General features: G+C 40.3%; 1 protein-coding gene across 10 annotated transcripts in view; it reads left to right on the top strand.

The window, feature by feature from the left end:
• LOC115055057 (mitogen-activated protein kinase kinase kinase kinase 3) overlaps nt 1–17,533 on the top strand; it is a 34,735-nt gene continuing 17,202 nt past the window's right edge. For all 10 annotated transcript variants that reach the window (XM_029520469.1, XM_029520471.1, XM_029520470.1 and 7 more), the window contains exons 1-14: nt 1–218; nt 9,592–9,649; nt 10,055–10,145; nt 10,373–10,437; nt 10,600–10,655; nt 10,997–11,044; nt 11,504–11,546; nt 11,789–11,861; nt 12,346–12,477; nt 12,922–12,984; nt 13,134–13,215; nt 13,725–13,841; nt 16,257–16,335; nt 16,480–16,538. In XM_029520469.1, coding sequence (XP_029376329.1) covers nt 120–218; nt 9,592–9,649; nt 10,055–10,145; nt 10,373–10,437; nt 10,600–10,655; nt 10,997–11,044; nt 11,504–11,546; nt 11,789–11,861; nt 12,346–12,477; nt 12,922–12,984; nt 13,134–13,215; nt 13,725–13,841; nt 16,257–16,335; nt 16,480–16,538 — 1,065 coding nt within the window. In that variant the 5' untranslated portion in view covers nt 1–119. The remainder of the gene's footprint in view (nt 219–9,591; nt 9,650–10,054; nt 10,146–10,372; nt 10,438–10,599; nt 10,656–10,996; nt 11,045–11,503; nt 11,547–11,788; nt 11,862–12,345; nt 12,478–12,921; nt 12,985–13,133; nt 13,216–13,724; nt 13,842–16,256; nt 16,336–16,479; nt 16,539–17,533) is intronic.

The following is a 17,533-nucleotide window of genomic DNA, read 5'->3' on the forward strand; positions in this document are numbered from 1 at the left end:
GCAACGCTTGAGTCGGGCTGGGATTTTCTGACGCCGTATGTTTTTCTTAAAATTTCTGTGTTCGTACGTTGTTGCGGTTCGTCAACCGTGCGCGATCGGCGCCGTAATCGGCAGTGGAAATGATGAACTCCAGTGTCGACCTGTCCCGGCGGAATCCACAGGAGGATTTCGAGCTGATCCAGCGGATAGGAAGCGGCACATACGGAGATGTGTACAAGGTAAAACTGCGGCGAGTTCCATTATCGGACAGATGGGGGGGTGAGACGTTTATGGCTGGTTTATAGCTTTTCTTTGTGGCCCATCAGTATTGCCAGGACAGCAGAAAGCCAATTAAATAGCCATTATCTGTTCATTTCTCGATAACGGGCCGTTCTGAGTTTTTGCGTTCATTGATGTTGGATGTAAGCTGCTGCTACTCAATCATAGCGAGTTCCGTTGTCGGACACCTCCAGGGCAGGTCTTCGCTGATTTCAGATTGTTATTGTTTTGGCCTTTCTCTCCGACCATTTGTCGACATTATGGACACCTGCCTTTGGGTTGTACAACTATCGCTTTGTATCTAAAATCCAATTGCAGCGAAAAATCATTTATAATGGCCAGGTAATGTTGACCTTTTTGTAAACCTTCACTAACGAAAGGCTACCTTAGATCAGATTTTCGTCGAGCAGATATTCCGCAAAAGTTTAGGCTGTTACAAAGAAATTGCAAAAGGTTTATTCACATTCCGCAACGCTATAGTATAAACAGTAAGAGGGAAAGACTACAATTAGTACTAGAGGAAAGGGGACTGACTTAAATGTGTCCTATTACAGACTTTTAGCCGTTAGCTGTCCGACAACGGACGCAGCCCGTCTGATAGCATCGAGAAGCTAACGAGCCTTTTAGCCGATCCTGGGAACATTTTTTTTGACAACATGACAACACGCAGTGATTCGTTAGCCTGCAGGGGAACACAGACCGAAGCAGAGACAACCCAATTGGTTTATGGTGGGCTGCAGTAAATGTAATAGACGAGGGGGCAGCTGCTGAGTTAGTTAAAACTGCCTTAGCTGTTTTAGCCCTGACAGAGACTGACAGCTGCCCGCCTGCAGACCACGTCTCGCTTTAGGTGCGAAGGCAAGCCGCAACAGCCTCCGTCATCACAGGTATGTTTCGACATCATGAAGAACTAGTCACCGTTTTGGGTAACAGAGACGCCTCTTTCTGTGGAACTTGTCTGATTCACGTCGCCGTATTGCTGCTATATTTGGCCCCCGCACTCTTTCTGGGCCTTGTGTTGGAGAGCCCGGGATCCAGACCGGAGGGCATTTGTTGAACCACAACACAACTCCCATCACTGTCACACAGCAGCACCACCGCCGTGTTTACGATCTGCTGCACACAACAACAGCCAGCTGAGAACAACACCACGTCCAAAACGCAGAAAGGTTGTTTCATGTCATGTAAAATTCATACCATCACCGGAAACCGTGAAGTGGAGCCGCAGCACAAAACAGATGCCCTCCTGCAGGGTTAGGTTGCTGTAAATCCACAGCCTATCCATCAGATATAAGTCAGTTTCCTCAATAATACTGACATCACCTTGTCATTTAAAATACCTTTAGGTACGATCACTCCAGCAGATGTACACAGCTGAGTATGAAAAACAATTTCTCCAAATTCATTTTACTTTATTTTTCATACAATGGAGAACCTGCAATTTCTACAGCAACGCAGAGGGAAAAACATAGCAAAGATATTAAACAGGGTACCAAGGGGGTAAAGGTAAAAGGAAAGTGAAAAATGAAATAATTTGTAAATTAGGGGAATAGGGGTTATTACAGTTGTATGCATGTTTTTTACAGATTGATGTATGTATCTCATCTACCGAGAACATTACAGATGCATGAAGGAATGATCTGCAGATCTCCTTATTGAAATTCTGGGGTTATTTTTAATTCTCAGTTGTTTTGGAAACAGTCTTGCCTGTCGGTTTTGCTCATCAGATTTCTGTCATATTGCGGGCAGGTTATGAAAGTTAAACAGTCCCACTTTCAGTCCTGTTGTCATTTGTGTAGCAGCCACTCTGTGTTGTGGAATTTAATTTCAATAGTTTCTGTGTTAGAGAGAGCGGCTTCCGGTAGCTTGGAGATTCATTAAAAGACTTAATAGAAGTAGATTATCTTAGATTTAAACCTCCAGACTTGTGACTCTACAGGAATATGTAAATATATATATATATATATATATATAATATAATATAATATAATTTCAACTGTACTTTTTAAATAACCCGTCCTCTTTCAAGAGGTCTATCATTTTTGTGTGTTATCATTATATTTCACCCCTCCATGCTGTATCTAATCATGTATGTTTCTAATTTAAGTTCAGTATCTTGCCCAGTTGTGGACAGAGAGGCCTGACATAATCTTTTTACCAGGCCAGTAGCCCAGCCCGGACTAGATCAGTCACAGACAGTTGATTAATGTGGACTCATATAAAACACACGTTAATGTTCGCTCCAATAAGCCATTTTGAAGAATGTAAATTATGCTGCCACACAACATAAAAGCAATATATTTATTATGTAACTGATCATCTATATCACAGTATCAGGAGTTTTGCTGACGGACGCCTGGGGGTTCAGGCCTGAAACTTCCACATTAAAGGTTGCTCTTCAAAACACCGGGGTACTGGGTAAACCTCGGTGATGCCTATATTTGGTTCTACTGCTGGGTGAAAATCTGTGGTTTGGACAGGAATGTTTAAGCAGGAAACAAAGTGTGAACTCTGCTAGCTTGTTTTCATCTGTTTGTGGCCCTTCCTCTCTTGTCTGTTAGGAGCTAGACTGTGCAGGAGGAATAGGATTGGTGGCACATTGTGGCACAGGCCTCCTGGTCATGAGTTCACAGGATTGAGCCACCGCAGAGCATTTTTGCGGGACTTAAAGTTATTTTTTTTTTTTTTTGTGATGAAAGAGAAACTGATATTTGTCTCAGGCTGCCAATACTGTAGACTGATAATGTCCGTATACTAGTGTGTTTCAAGATTAAAAATTTAGAAATTTCCTTCAGGAATGTATCTTTTGCAGGGACAAAATACCCTAACAGCGTTTAGGTTACTCGGTAGCACCAAAACTTCCCATTCATAGTCAGACTGATGACATTTTCTAGCTCTTCCTTTAGGCAGGGTGAAACAGAGTGGAAGAAAAGGGAGAATAGATTATTTAGCTTGTATAGAATTTTTCAGGTTCACATTTGAAAAACTTTGTGTGATTAAAAATCATAATGAATCATACAATCTTGTGTAAATACCACGAGCAACTTACTTGCACAGGCAGCACAGCAGCATGGTGGTCAGCGCTGTTGCCTCACAACAAGAAGGTTGCAGTTCCCGAGCCTGGGGCCTTTCTGTGTGGCGTTTGCATGTTCCCCCCATGCCTGCGTAGGTTTCCTCCCACCATCCAAATACAGGCATGTTTAGGTTAAATGGTGACTCTAAATTGTCCGTAGGCCTGAGTGTGAGTGTGGGTGGTTGTTTGTCTCTGTGTCTTGGCCCTGTGATGTACTGGTGACCCTGCCCTCGCCCAATGTCAGCCCCGACCCAGAAACACATACGTGGTAGAAGATGAATGAATTCACTTATACATGCAGTTCACTATTTCTAAACATAGATCATTAGGTCTACATCAATAGTCAAAGTATCCCCCCCCCCCCCCCCCCCCAGTGGCAACAGCCTTCACTGGAGAAAGGATCAGTTAATGGCTCATCAATTCCAGTGGTACCTGTGTGTGTCCTTTTGAAACACACCAGGAATTTGGGTATTTTTGGACTTCACCAAAGAGGTATGCATATAAGGAGCAAGCAACGCCACCTGTTCCTTTGTTACTCTTCACTGCTTTTGCGTCCAGACAGAACTTTGGGCTGCATCTGTGGGAAGAATTTATTGTTTAAATCCCTTTAAACTTGATGAAAATGTAAGGACAGACTTAAAGAGGACGCTAGAGCCATTTGCCACAGTTTGCCTTAAATGCCCTTCCTTGATTTAAAAAGTAAGATTGAAAACCTTATTTTCGTTGAAGACTTTTTTTATTTAGAGAAACACAAGAAACTTGTGCGACAAAAAAAAAAATGTCTTCGTTGAAGACATATTAAGCATTGTGTTTTAATACATTCACTCACTCCTAATAGCTAATATACTTAACAGTAATAAATGTGTTGATGGTAACTATTTCTTCTGGCCAGACCTAAGTGTGTGTGGCACAGCTGGGCGGCCATGGTCCAGGAATGCAGGAATCCTCACTTCCTTCTTACGAGAGTTTTTGCATTTGTGTGTGTGCGCGCGCGTATGTCCCATTGTTTGCTGCTGCTCCAACAGAGGAAGACAGCAGAGCAGTGGACTGCGGCATAACGCAAACACAAAACAAGAGGATTGTATTGTCACATGTATAGACACACATGCACAGATGGCTGTGGAGTCGCAGCAAAAGCTGCTGGCCCAGAACCATCCTGTTTTTGTCACTGTTCCTCCAGTTGTTTTCACTGAGATGTACAAATCTCAGCCTGCATTCACAAAAGCTCTGAAGGAAAGCAATAGCGGAAATTTAGTCCCCCATCCCGGCTCTCTGGTTTCTGTTCGCCAAGTAAAGTTAATGCACTATGCAGGGATTTGTCGCTGTGCCATTACTGCAGTGACATATTGATAACTCATATAGTCGGGTCGTGAATAACACCATGTCGTGGTCATAGTAATTTCTGCATGTTCCTTTGTATAACCTGTCAGACGTGATTTGGCTTTATCCTGCTCAACACATTCAATATATTTTAAGTATGTAAACAAATCATCTGGTTCGTGCTAATTCAGCTTCAGCCAGGGCGTAGTCAGCTATCTAAAGCATACTTGAGCCAATTCAAAACAGTTCACTGGAAGAGCCAGTAGTTTGTATTTGCTCCCTTTGTTAACTACTTAATGATAATCTAAATGCCTGCAAGGCTATAGATGTCGTGTTTTAGACAGTCTTCTGTACTGTACTCCCTGCAGGGTGGGTCAGCACAAATGAAATAGCATTGGGACAGGTGAGAAAGTCTTTGGGCCTCCCCCCACAGACACATGTTTATAGCACAATGCTGCAGCATATGGCGAGGAAAACCTCCCCTCAGCAGGTTTAGTTCCACTGAAGCGCAGGAGTTGCTACTATCAGTTACCAGAAATCTAAAAGATTAATTCCTTTTTAAAACCCGCTACATTTCAAATTAAGCGGGCTCTGTGAAGTAAACCTATGTTAACAAATTAGTTTGAAGCTTCTCATATTTGAAAAGTCACTTCTTATCCATCATGCAGACAATATAGTCTGTTAGCACACTTCCATTGGATAGTTTAAAAGTATTCAGCATTCATCTCTTTCCCTCCTGGTGCTTTTTTTTTTTTTTTTTTTTTTTTTTTTTTATTGTAATAGCTGAGCTGTGTAGCTATTAGGACTCAGATATCTGAGAACACAAGCTGCAGTGAGTTCACAGTTTTGATCAAAATACCATTTAATCATGTTGTCTTTAACTCAGTTCTCATACAAATTAATGGATGTTTTCATTTGTTGCTCCCTGCTTTCCAAGGAGAGAATGATAAAATGGCAGTGCTTTACTAGAGAGATTTGGTTTCTTTGTTTTGAAAAAGAGACTTGGACAGTGTGTGCTTTGGAATGTAGCAAAAGCTCAAGCTTCAAAAAATGAAGAGATAATCTTTCATGTGAACTCACAACGATTTATAGATGGCAGCATTAATATTATAATTGTGAAATGCATAATAAGGACACAGACATTAATCAGGAGGCATGCCGTGGTTCAAGGCATTGGTTATCTCAAAGATCAGAGAAGCATGCTTGTTCTTGGTTATCACCTGTTCGTAACCTCAGATCTCTTGGAAAAATCTCATTTCAAGGAAGAAAAGAACAACTGCTGTTGTGGAGAATGCCCCAGGGCCGGCCCTCAACATCCAGACTTATCGGAGCGCTTCACTTGCTTTTAGCTTGAGGCTCTGGTAATACTGGTATGCTTTAGCATAGAACGTTTCAATGCAACATAAATTCAGCTTGTTTTCCAAGCTTTAGGAAAGAATTACAAAGTATGTGGATCAGAGAAAAGTAGCTTCTTAGAGCATTACAACAGAAGACACTCAGGTGCATTCAGTGTAGTGTAGTGCCAGTAACACCATAAGATAATGGTGTTGTTGTTAGTGTCTGCATGAGCCTAAAGTGTAGTGTAATTTAACATATAATAGTGCAATGTTGCAGTGGATAAAGCCTTGAACATGAATCTGTGACTTTTGGTAACTCGTTTCTGCAGTGAGGACCGATACACTGACATGACCTCTGTATGTTGGTCAGTCAGATAAGTCACAAGAATACTGTCACACTAGATAAACAGAATAGGAGCTGTCTGTCAGAGCTGCAGTGAACATACAGCAACTCAGTAAAAAAAAAAATGCATGCACAATGTTAGAATAACAACAGGTTGTCCACCTTTATTTCTTTTATTCATTATTTATTTTGTACAGTAGTTGCAGGATTCCAGCTCAAGCTGAGTGGGATGATTAACATGGCGAGCTGCGACTGCTGAGGTTGTTTGTGTTTGTTTTTCATGGCCAGAGAGAGGAGACAGTGAAATGCCACACTGATCCTCCACAGAGCTGACCATATGCTCGGTATATAACACAGACACACGAAAAACAGCCTGCGAAAGGTGCTAATGATGGATGTGAGCTAAATTTGTCCATTAGTCTGTAGCAGTAACATCATGTCAGTGCTGCTCTGACTGGACAGTGCACTAAGTCTACTCCTGTATGCCGCTGAAGTCCTAAAATGCGATTCCTTCATTGATTTGTACCTTTTGTTTTTTCTGTCAGTTTTCCAACGTAAAATTTTATCAAACAGGACTGAATATCACACAAAATGTGCATACAATACATTAACTACTGTTCAGCATGGATGGATTATGAGACAAACAGTGCTAAAAGCTGTAGCTGCGCCAAGTCTCTTTATCGCCTTCTTATGTCTCTTTTCCATTGTTTTGCAGCTATTCTTTTTTTCTATTCTGTTCTCTGTTTGTGTTTTTGCATTTTGTCTTTAGTCATTTCACAGATTTCCCAATAGGGATACTTAATGCATCAAAATCACACTATAACTCAATACTTAGTTGTGATTACCTTAGTAGTAAGTTATTAATTCCCCCCCACACACACACACAGCTGATGGCGGCAAATGGCACAGAGTTGACCCCAGGGCACCAGACCAGAGCCCACCCCCAGGGGCCAGCTGGCCCTGGGTTTGACACTTTAGCTGGTTTGAGTTCTCACCCAGAATAAATTGGAATCAGAAAGTTGAATTGGTGAATTGGTTTATTTGTTTGATCAGTTGGTAGATCATTATTTGTTCAGTAACTGTTTCATCACTGATGTTTGAGAATGACAGATTGCACTGGTTTACTGTGGCGTACTCAGTACTGTTTTTAGATGTCATTCATTCATTTTGTCCATAAATCACACACGAGAACAAATGGGGCATTTTATGAATCAAACAGGTTGATACTAAAGGTTCAGCTTGAATGAGCTTGAAAGTTTGTCCTAAAGTCTCCCAGCTGTATCTGATGTGTTGGTGCAGCCTTTGAAACTATGATTTTATTTGTGTGCTTGAACACATCTGAGTGACAGCTTATGCACTAGTTTTCAGGGGGTAATTCAAGCTGCTCTTTAAGGACCAATTGGGTGACTGATGGTTGAAAGCGTACCCTCCTGGTTGCACCAAACAGCTTACTTCAATCAGCTGGTCAGTCAGTCAAGTCAGGCTGTCTGTTGTTGCGACTAACAGCGGCACTGAGCTCTATGTGAGTCATCTCAGACTGAAGACTGTCTGTGCTCTCTACTGTTTCTCTCTTCTTTTCTCTTTGCGTCTCTTTGTCTGCCCTCCCCCCCTCCCACCACAGCTTCGTTTTGGAGTGGGCTGGCCTCTGTAGTTCCTCCTCTGCCTCTCCTCTTCTTCTTCCCTTGATTTTCCACTTGATCCCAGGAAACTGTGCTTGTCCTCTTGTTCAGAAAAATTAAAAATCAGCTTTCATTGTATAATACTGATTAATATTTCATTGTGCAGTTGTTTTTCCTATGCTTACCCTTGAGGTCCTGGCTTAATTTTGTCTATTTGTTGCTGTTGTGTTTCTGTTGTGCTCTTGTGTGAGTTGAGCTCCTGTGTTTTGCTTTTGAAGATGAGTTTCTGTTTTTGCTCCTTTTTTCTTTCACCCTTCAGCTATGAGGACAATCTCTGCTGATGCTGACGAGGCAGCTCCTGAAGCACATTGTCACCACATGATTGTATCAGACACATTTAGTGAAATCTGATTAAATGTTTGTCAGTTTCTCTTGACAATTTTCCACTTGATGGATGATGCATAATGACCCTCATAGGACACTGTAGTATATGACAACTTCCAAATAAAGGGAACTTACTAGAATGTTAAATGTCATGGTTTTCCTCGCTAATGTTTGGTAAATAGGCTGAAGCTACAGCCAGAATCATTGTAGATGAGGGTGTTTCTGTCAGCTGCTTCTCTGAGACTAGAAGGTGAAGGAATTAGAGCTTTTGAGCTTTTGTGTTCAAGTTTGATACAACATTCTAGTACTAAAGCTCTCTTTTTGTCTCTCGTGTTTGATCTCTTATCACTTGGCTCTGTTTCTTTTGCACGTTTTTAGCCGAGGAGTAGTGAGGAATTCACATCTCCTTTCAGAAATCATGTTTTATTCATCTGTACTTCATATAGACTTCCTCTCGCCAACTCACTCTGCTGCTGCTGCAAAGAAGGAAAAAAAAAAAACGTTTAGTATTCTTAGAAAATCAGCCTCTGTACTCTGAAAAAACCTACTTTTCAACAAAAGTAATCTTTTCAGGAACACACTGTAAATAACACCTGGATGAATGCTCAGTTTTTACATTAGCAAAATCAGCTGCAGACTATATTTTGAATTTGGATCAGTTTTTTTTTTTTTCTTTTGGCAGAAGGAACGTGCTAGATGAAGCATTCATACCAAAGTACATGGCTCATTAAGTTGTGTATCAGGGTCTAAACTGAAACCCTGATAATATATATGTAGTGCATATTATCTTCATTGTGTAATAGTTTATTTTTATTCAATAATTCTGCATTTGATAACAAGTAATGCACAAAGGTAATTGGGATCATGGGATCAAGCCTCTCTGAAATGTCTATTAGTCTTAGGTGCAACTTTCTTTTTATATCTGAAGTTCCAACATTACAATTCTTGAAAAAAAATCTACAGCCACAGTTGTTTCATTTTCCATTGTGATGACTGGCAGGTAAACAAAATATCTGTTTGCTTGCCCATCACTGAGTGACTGATTTGCATTGCTGGTTTGCATCCCGTTAGGATGTAGCAAACTGTGCCAGGTTCAACTGCTATGTCCCCTCTGATCCAAGGCAAGGTTCTTTTTTTCACACATGGCAACAGTGCAGTTCAAATCCACTCTACCACAAAGTTGCACAAACAAAATTGCTAGAAACCTTGCTTCTAAGGCTCTACACACAAATTGTCTCTCTTTTCTCCCTCCTTCAGGCTCGTAATGTAAACACAGGAGAGCTGGCTGCTATCAAAGTCATCAAACTGGAACCGGGTGAGTGATCTCATTTTTCACTTTATCCCTCTATTATTTTTTTATGTTATATCTCCTTCTCAATCTCTTTAAGATTCTGTATTTTTCTCTTTTTTGTGTTTCTTCCTTTAGCGATTTTCTCCCATCAGGGTATTTTCCAGCCTTCTCTCACTCTTTTCTTTGCATCATTGTCCCATTCATTATTTCCCCCTGCTGGTTTCCAGCATCTGTTCCACTAAAAATGCACAGAATTTACACAATATGTAGAAGCTTATCGTCACTCTGCTTCTGAAAACTTTAAGTTTTCAATGTGGATTTAAAAAAGGAAAATATGTAGACTGATTTTTAATTTCTCAGTTTTGTTTAGTTTTTTTTTCACGGATTTTTCTTTCCTGCGTTATTATTCTGTGCACATTTTCTCTCCAGGTGAGGACTTTGCTGTCGTCCAGCAAGAGATTATAATGATGAAGGACTGTAAACACTCCAACATTGTCGCCTATTTTGGCAGTTATCTCCGGTAAGAGTGTGCATGTATGTGGCAGATGTGCAATATATTTATGGTTGTCATCAAAGTCCATGTTGTTCATATAAAAACTTATCATAGTATTGTAATTTGCATGCATGAGGTTTGTCTGTGTTTGTGTTGTGAGATGAGCTGGTGTGTTAGAAAATAACATGTCAAAGTGTGGCAGGAGTAATTAGCTGTGCGAGACGTTGCATATTGACAGTGTTCTGTGTGTGTAGGAGGGATAAGTTATGGATCAGTATGGAGTACTGTGGAGGAGGTTCTCTGCAGGACATCTATCATGGTAGGAACACGCACTCATACACACACCTTTTAATTTTACCTTTGCTGTTTTAAATACAAATTTTTTGTTTCTTTTGTTTTAATTTACTTCTCACTTGTTAATATCCATCCACCTCTTTCCTTTTCCTCATCTATCTATTGCTTTCTAATGTCCCTCCTCCAGTAACTGGACCATTGTCAGAGTCACAGATAGCCTACATGTCACGGGAGACCCTGCAGGTAGTGTATACAGTGTGTTTATGAGATCAGCGTGTGTGTTTTTGATGAAAGAAAGGGAGTAAACAGGGAGCCATATTTTCTGAGCATGTTTTTTTGTTTTGCTGGAACTGCTTCACTTTCTCTGTCTGTAAAATAATAAGAATGGACAATAAAATGATGAATGATTGCAACTGTTCATTGGCTCCTAATAGTTCAAGATTGAATCGATTTTCTTCTTGCTGTGAATTATTAAAATCGGAAAACTAAGCATGTTGATTTAAGAAAAGTGCCTCTGGATTTTATGGGCTGAGGTCCAAACTGTCCTCCACATGTGCATTCTGCGATTGTGCTTCTGTTTTCAGGGTTTATATTATCTACACTATAAAGGCAAAATGCACAGAGACATCAAGGTGAGTTTGGAGAAGATGCAGCATGGATATGCCCTTATAAAAATGATCATTTCCATTTTCCAATTTATCGTTAGTGTGCTCTGCAGTGTACTGTTTGTTAGTTCGCGGCAGTGTATCATGCATGGATATCAACTAATAGTAATATATCTTCAGTGTAGTCAAATCCACTGCAACTACATAAAGAGCTGTATGGATGAAGATCTCATAGACAATGTCTCCAGTAATGAAAGCTTTCCAGCCTTGGGTCAAATCAAATATATCGAAGTATGAGTGGTGAAAGAATGAGAACTGAGCTCTAAACAACACTGACTGTTAGTGACAGGAGACATCATTAATTATATAATTATATTTAATTATAGCTGCAGGCTGTATTGATCAATGATAAACCACCGTGTGAATTGACTTGGAGTGTGATTTCTTGTGCTGCATCCTGATGCATGTTGTGTTTTTCCCTTACAGGGAGCCAACATCCTTCTGACAGACAACGGCTATGTCAAACTAGGTGAGAGGAATATGCGTCTGCAATTTTCTTCTTCTTCCAAAGACTGAGTCTGAAAGGCCTCGTTTACTGACTCGTCTCTCCTGTTCCTCCTTCTTATAACTCACTGCTTCTCTAATTTGTTTATTTATTCACATACCTCTTTCACTCTTTCTTTGCTTTTCAATTCCCTTCTATTATTCACCATTTTTTCTTCTTTTTCATCCCCATCCCCCTTTTTCTCTCTTGCCATTTTCTCTCCATAGCCGACTTTGGTGTGTCAGCCCAGATCACAGCAACTCTAGCCAAAAGGAAGTCATTCATTGGAACGCCGTACTGGTTAGTTGTGCTTGTTTTTCTCTCCTTGTAAATAAGCATGCAGGCAAAGTAAATGTACCAACTCCAGTGTCTTCTGCTAGCATTAGATCTACAATCAGTTGTAGAAAGTGTATAAATTTGATAAGATTGTTACATCCGTCAGGGGGAAAGAATTTATGTGAAGGATCATCCCACAGGGATATGCTTATTTTTTATGTTTATCACATTGGGTGATGGTCATTGTAGTAAAAAAAAACCTAACCCTAGCAAACCAGGAGTGAATAGTACTTTTCTGCTGACGACAGGGTCAAGGAGAAGTCTGAAAGTTGTAGGTCACGGTGGGAACCCTGTATAGCTGTAGTAGCTGTTTAATTAACCTAGTTTGTGGGGAAAAAAAAACGATAGAAAAAATTTGGCACACATTTTAGTTTCATTCTTTTCATTCAGTTTTTTCTTTTCTTCCTCTGTTCGTGACCTCCTTCTGTTTCACTCTCTCTCTCTGTAGGATGGCACCAGAGGTAGCAGCAGTGGAGAGGAAAGGAGGTTACAACCAGCTGTGTGATATCTGGGCTGTGGGCATCACTGCAATAGAGCTGGCTGAACTACAACCCCCCATGTTTGACCTGCACCCTATGAGGTATTGTGTGTGTTCAGTTCCAACCACACTTTTGGACTGGATCTGAATAATCCCATTTTTGTTTATAGCACTGATGCCTCTGTAATTTCATTTGTTTCATCTCATCACTCAAATTTTGAAGCACTCGATCAATTCTTGAAGTTATTTTTGACGTGCATTTAATGTTATTGAGCTATATCAACACTTCGATATGCACACTACACAAACAAGGCCTTATAGCTTGCCATCAATAGTCACTGCTCTCTGCTATGGCCCAAGACAGCCCACCTTGACTCGCCATCCAAAATTGCTGGATATGTATTATGAATCTTTAACCTGAAATCTGTTATATGAGGTCAATCAGAAAACAATCAGCCAATCAGAATCCAGCAACCTTTTACTATAGCTTTAACATTACTGTGAAGTCTTGTGGATTATTCTCAGTTTTAATTTTTTTTCCCACAGGGCTCTGTTCTTAATGACCAAGAGTAATTTCCAGCCTCCCAAGTTGAAAGATAAACTCAAGTGGTAAGTGACAACTAGTATTTTTTTATTTACAGCCAGGGAGCATGTGTAATGCACAAGCCCCTTTGTTGAGGCTCCCGCGTTTTAACAGACCTGTCTAACTTATTACAAGCCTGAAATATTAACTCCTTCTCTTTCTGTCTTTCTCCCAGGACAAATAACTTCCACCATTTTGTCAAACTAGCCTTGACCAAGAACCCAAAGAAGAGGCCCACAGCTGAGAAACTCCTTCAGGTGAGCAAGAAGACAATGTATTTACACAAATAGCAGCCATCACAACAGGATTCCAACTACAAAACTACAAGACCATTTTCACATTAAAGCACATCATCCAATAGGTTTGTTTCTATGTATGTAGACGTTTCAATTCATTGAAGATTATATATGGAATATGCCCATTTTATTTTAACCCTTCACGTTCTCTAACAGCAGGTTGCAGTTGTGACTGTTTTTAAACATTTTGACTCTACAAAAAGCAGCAACTGTGCATTATATGTGGAATATAACCAAATGTATTGTTCAGAGGCCAGTAATCTCATTATTCACTGTTCAACGTTTTAAAAATGCTGATTCATTGGGTGAATCCCTCTGTTACTAAAAATAAACTGTTTAATGAATAAACTGGATCAGTCAGCTCCACCAAACATCTAAAATGGCTTCTGGGACCTAAATGTTTTAATTGTGGGTTTATTAAAATATTGATCAATCACTCTGACTGGCTCTCTCCTCTGTCGCTCTTCCAGCACCCCTTTGTGTCACAGCCCCTCAGCAGGACACTGGCAATTGAGCTGCTGGACAGAGCCAACAATCCTGATCACAGCACCTTCAATGACTTTGATGATGACGACCCTGAGCCTGAGGTAACCTTTAACCTTTCATCTCCTTTCAGGTTATGCTTTGAAAAATAATTGTCATCAAGTTTGCAGACAGATCATCAGAAAAATGATTGTGTTTTGGTGGATCTTGCTTCTTTTCCTTCCCCTCAAACAATGTGCTTCTGTCTCCTCATTTGTTCCTATTTCATTAAATTCCTTTGCCGCCCAATACCATTTACCCTTATTCTCCTCAACCACAGTCCCTCCTTTCATTTGCATACGTGACTCATGTTTCTGCTCTTTGTCTCCTACTTTCTCTGTCCTCGTCTTCATTTTACTTTACTTTGTACTTCTACCTTCACTCCTCCACTCCTGTTTGTTTCTCATTTCACTCTTAATGGCTTTTATCTTCTCTTTCCATGTCTCCTATTCTTCCTCTTTCCTCTTCCTCCTTGTAGCATTTCTCCTCTCTCCTTACTTCTCTCTTCTTCTTCTTTCTCCCTCTCCCTTTTCCCCCCGTCTTCTTGTCTCCATACCCCATCGCCAACCTCCTCCCCAGTTTAAGTACAGGGGTCATTTCCTACCCATAAGCCCGGGTGCTCGACGTGCACCCCGTTTTGCGGCCCGTAAGAAGGTACCAGCGTGGGCTGCAGTGTCTGCAGTGATTTTATTCTAACACAAACCAGCCTGATGGTCGTGTTTTTACATTGCAGAGGACAACCACAGAACAGAATGAATGGAAACTGAATTTCCATTCAAGTGAATGTCTACTCATGTTGTCATGGAAACTGACATTGGCATGTAAAAGTCAGATTGTTGATGGATCGTCATGGCGATAGACTAATTAATTCCACCAGGGAGAACTTAATCGTTCATGCTATGACACCCGTCATGTCTGGTGGGCTTATTTTTTTTATAGAATCACAAACCAGAAATGTTTTACTTGTATATTTATTTATTTATTTGATTTATTGGCAACTATTTTGGCAATAAAACAATTATTTCATAATTTTTTAAAACAATTTCTAGCATCTAAAATTTTCTTAATCACTTATGAAACTATACTGCTGTGTTTGAGACATTTGATCAGACAAGGCATTGAAGGTGTTTTACTTAAATAGTCTATCAGGAAACTATAGCAAGTATTTATTATCCTTGTTCCCTAATTAGTCAAAAAAAAATCGCAACATAGCAGATATTAAATTTGGCAAAACAATTCTCTGACTATATATTCACAAAAAAAGCTGTCATTTCCATGACAACAGTTTTAAGATCACAAAGTTACAGTATACATCAGTTCATTCTTGTTCCGTGGCAGCAGTTGATGGTGATGTAGAAATAGCTAGAGTCATAAAGATGGTTTCTAAAGTCTGAAGATAAACATATACTTATATTTAGAATAATGCTTCTAAACCACATTCATGTCAAATTGTACTTGTGAACAAATAGTGATGATACTATGGTTTGAGCCTAAAGTGGGTGGGTTTGAAGTAAAATTAAACTTGGCCCTCACCTTAGGGAAATCAGCAATATACTGAGTCTAACAGTCCTTTTCCAAACATTTGAAATTAGGTTTTGCTTTATTTTACCTGGCCATGGTTAAAGGACCAAAATTGGTGGTTTGGAAGCACATGATGCATAATGTGTTATGAAAATGGTTAGGATTATGGAAACCATCTTTATCTACATTTTTAGTTACTAACCACAATTTGTGTTACCAGAATGGACTCAATTACAACCATATGAGGTGGTTTTAAATTGACAAACCTGTTGGTTGCCATGAGCTACAAATATGGCGTTTGTATGTGCATTATTTTATGGTCTCCCTGGTGGTTTTACAAGCATGATTTGAAGTTGCTGTGTTCTGAATTTAATGATGTAATAGTTTCATGAAATTGAATGATGAAATACTCAAGCCGTGAGGTCAAGTGGATTTTGACTTAAATCTGTGCATTGTACTGTGGTTCGATTTGTTGTACTGGAGGAGAATAAACGATGATGAAAAAACTATATTTAACCTCCATTAATCCAAAATGGAAAGCAGTGACAAGCATCCTATATTGCAGTTGACTCTATTTTTAATGGCCAACACATTAACTTCACCTAGGTTAAGGCCTGCAATATATGCGATTGTCTGAATCAGAATATCATATATAATACAGCATAAAGAGGACACAGAGTTTAGAGATTCTCATGTGGACAACAGTAGAGTGTCACATTGTTGCTTGGGAACGTTTGTGTTTTGTTGTTATCTTTTGCATTGCTAAGTTTTGGTTGTCCAGTGTGCGGCTGGCAGATTTGCTGTGTCATCAAATCCAACCGACAGGAAATAGCAAAGCAGTGAGGTTTTATTTAAACCTATTGTAATCTTCTCAAGTGCAGCGCATATTGCTACACTGTGTGTATTCTTTTGAGGAGCCAATTGACTGTGTGTATGTGTCTCTGTCTCTTTCCTGCTAGTCGCCTGTCTCTGTTCCTCATCGTATTCGTTCCACCAGCAGGAGCACTAGGGAAGGAAAGACACTGTCTGAGATAAACTGTGAGTTTTTCCTCAAGGCCAACATGGAATGTTTTTTTTTTTTGTTGTTGTTGTTGTTGATCCTGCTCTCTCAATTCATTCATTTTTTCTTTGGTTGTCTGTTTTTCACTTGCCTCTTGTTTTTGTTTTGTTTTTTTAACTCAGTTGGTCAGGTGAAGTTTGATCCTCCATTGAGAAAGGAGACAGAGCCCCATCATGAGCCGGTGAGTTATTACCTGTACCCTATTTTACTGTGTGTGTGTGTGTGTGTGTGTGTCTGTCTGTCTGTCTGTCTGTGTGTGTCTCTATGTCTCTCTGAGTGAGTTTATACTTTGTGTGGTTGTTACTTCACCACTATTGGCATGGCTGATCCTCACCTAATCACAAGATGCACCCCAGCCAACACATGTCGTTGTAGGTCTGTGGTGAGCTGACCATGAAGCAGTTTCATTTTAGATGACCTGATCTGCATTTATTGATCCGCTATGGTTCAAAAATCTCTCATTGGCTAGATAGAGCCAATCATGGTCTTTAAAAGCAGCTTACAGTAGGGAACAGTAAGGTTTTTGCACAACAGTAAGAATTTTTTGCCAGGACCCCCTCCCCCAAGTAATGTAGTTTCATGTGCACACATAGCTTGAGATTGTGTCGATTTTTTTGCAGTATCTGTGCTCTTTGTCTGTCGCAAGACATAAACCTTAGATGTCCAGACGGAGCCGCTGAAAGGATCCAGCGTAGGTGGTACATGTGTCTGCTCAGGGCTTTTTCTTGTGGTGAAATCTAGCCTAGCAGGGAGCACGCCCTGCTACAGACCTAGATTATTCTGGAGGGATCATATGCCCAACATGCCTGTAAACTTTGAAGCGTAGCAAATAACAGTTTTCTTGCCATAAAATCTCCTTACTTACAGGCATGGATGGGCACATATCTATCAGGAGTCACTCACTACTGTCCTCACTGTGTAGATTATTTGTCACATGTGAAGGAAGTGATTGGGGTGGTGCAGGGGTGCAGGGATCATGCACAGTCACATTGTCTTTACCCCCCCCCCCCCCCCCCCCCCCCCCCCCCCCACTGCCTTCCACTTTTTCCTGTCTTTTCTTTGCACTTGGTTATATTCCCCAAACTCACTTTTTTTTGTTCCATATCCCCTTAAGTCCACTGAGAAAATTCATCCTAAAATTAAATCTTTCTCTCTTGCCTCTATTGACTGTATTTG

This window comes from Echeneis naucrates, chromosome 15 (genome assembly GCF_900963305.1).
Source record: "Echeneis naucrates chromosome 15, fEcheNa1.1, whole genome shotgun sequence".
In the NCBI taxonomy this organism is placed as follows: domain Eukaryota; kingdom Metazoa; phylum Chordata; class Actinopteri; order Carangiformes; family Echeneidae; genus Echeneis; species Echeneis naucrates.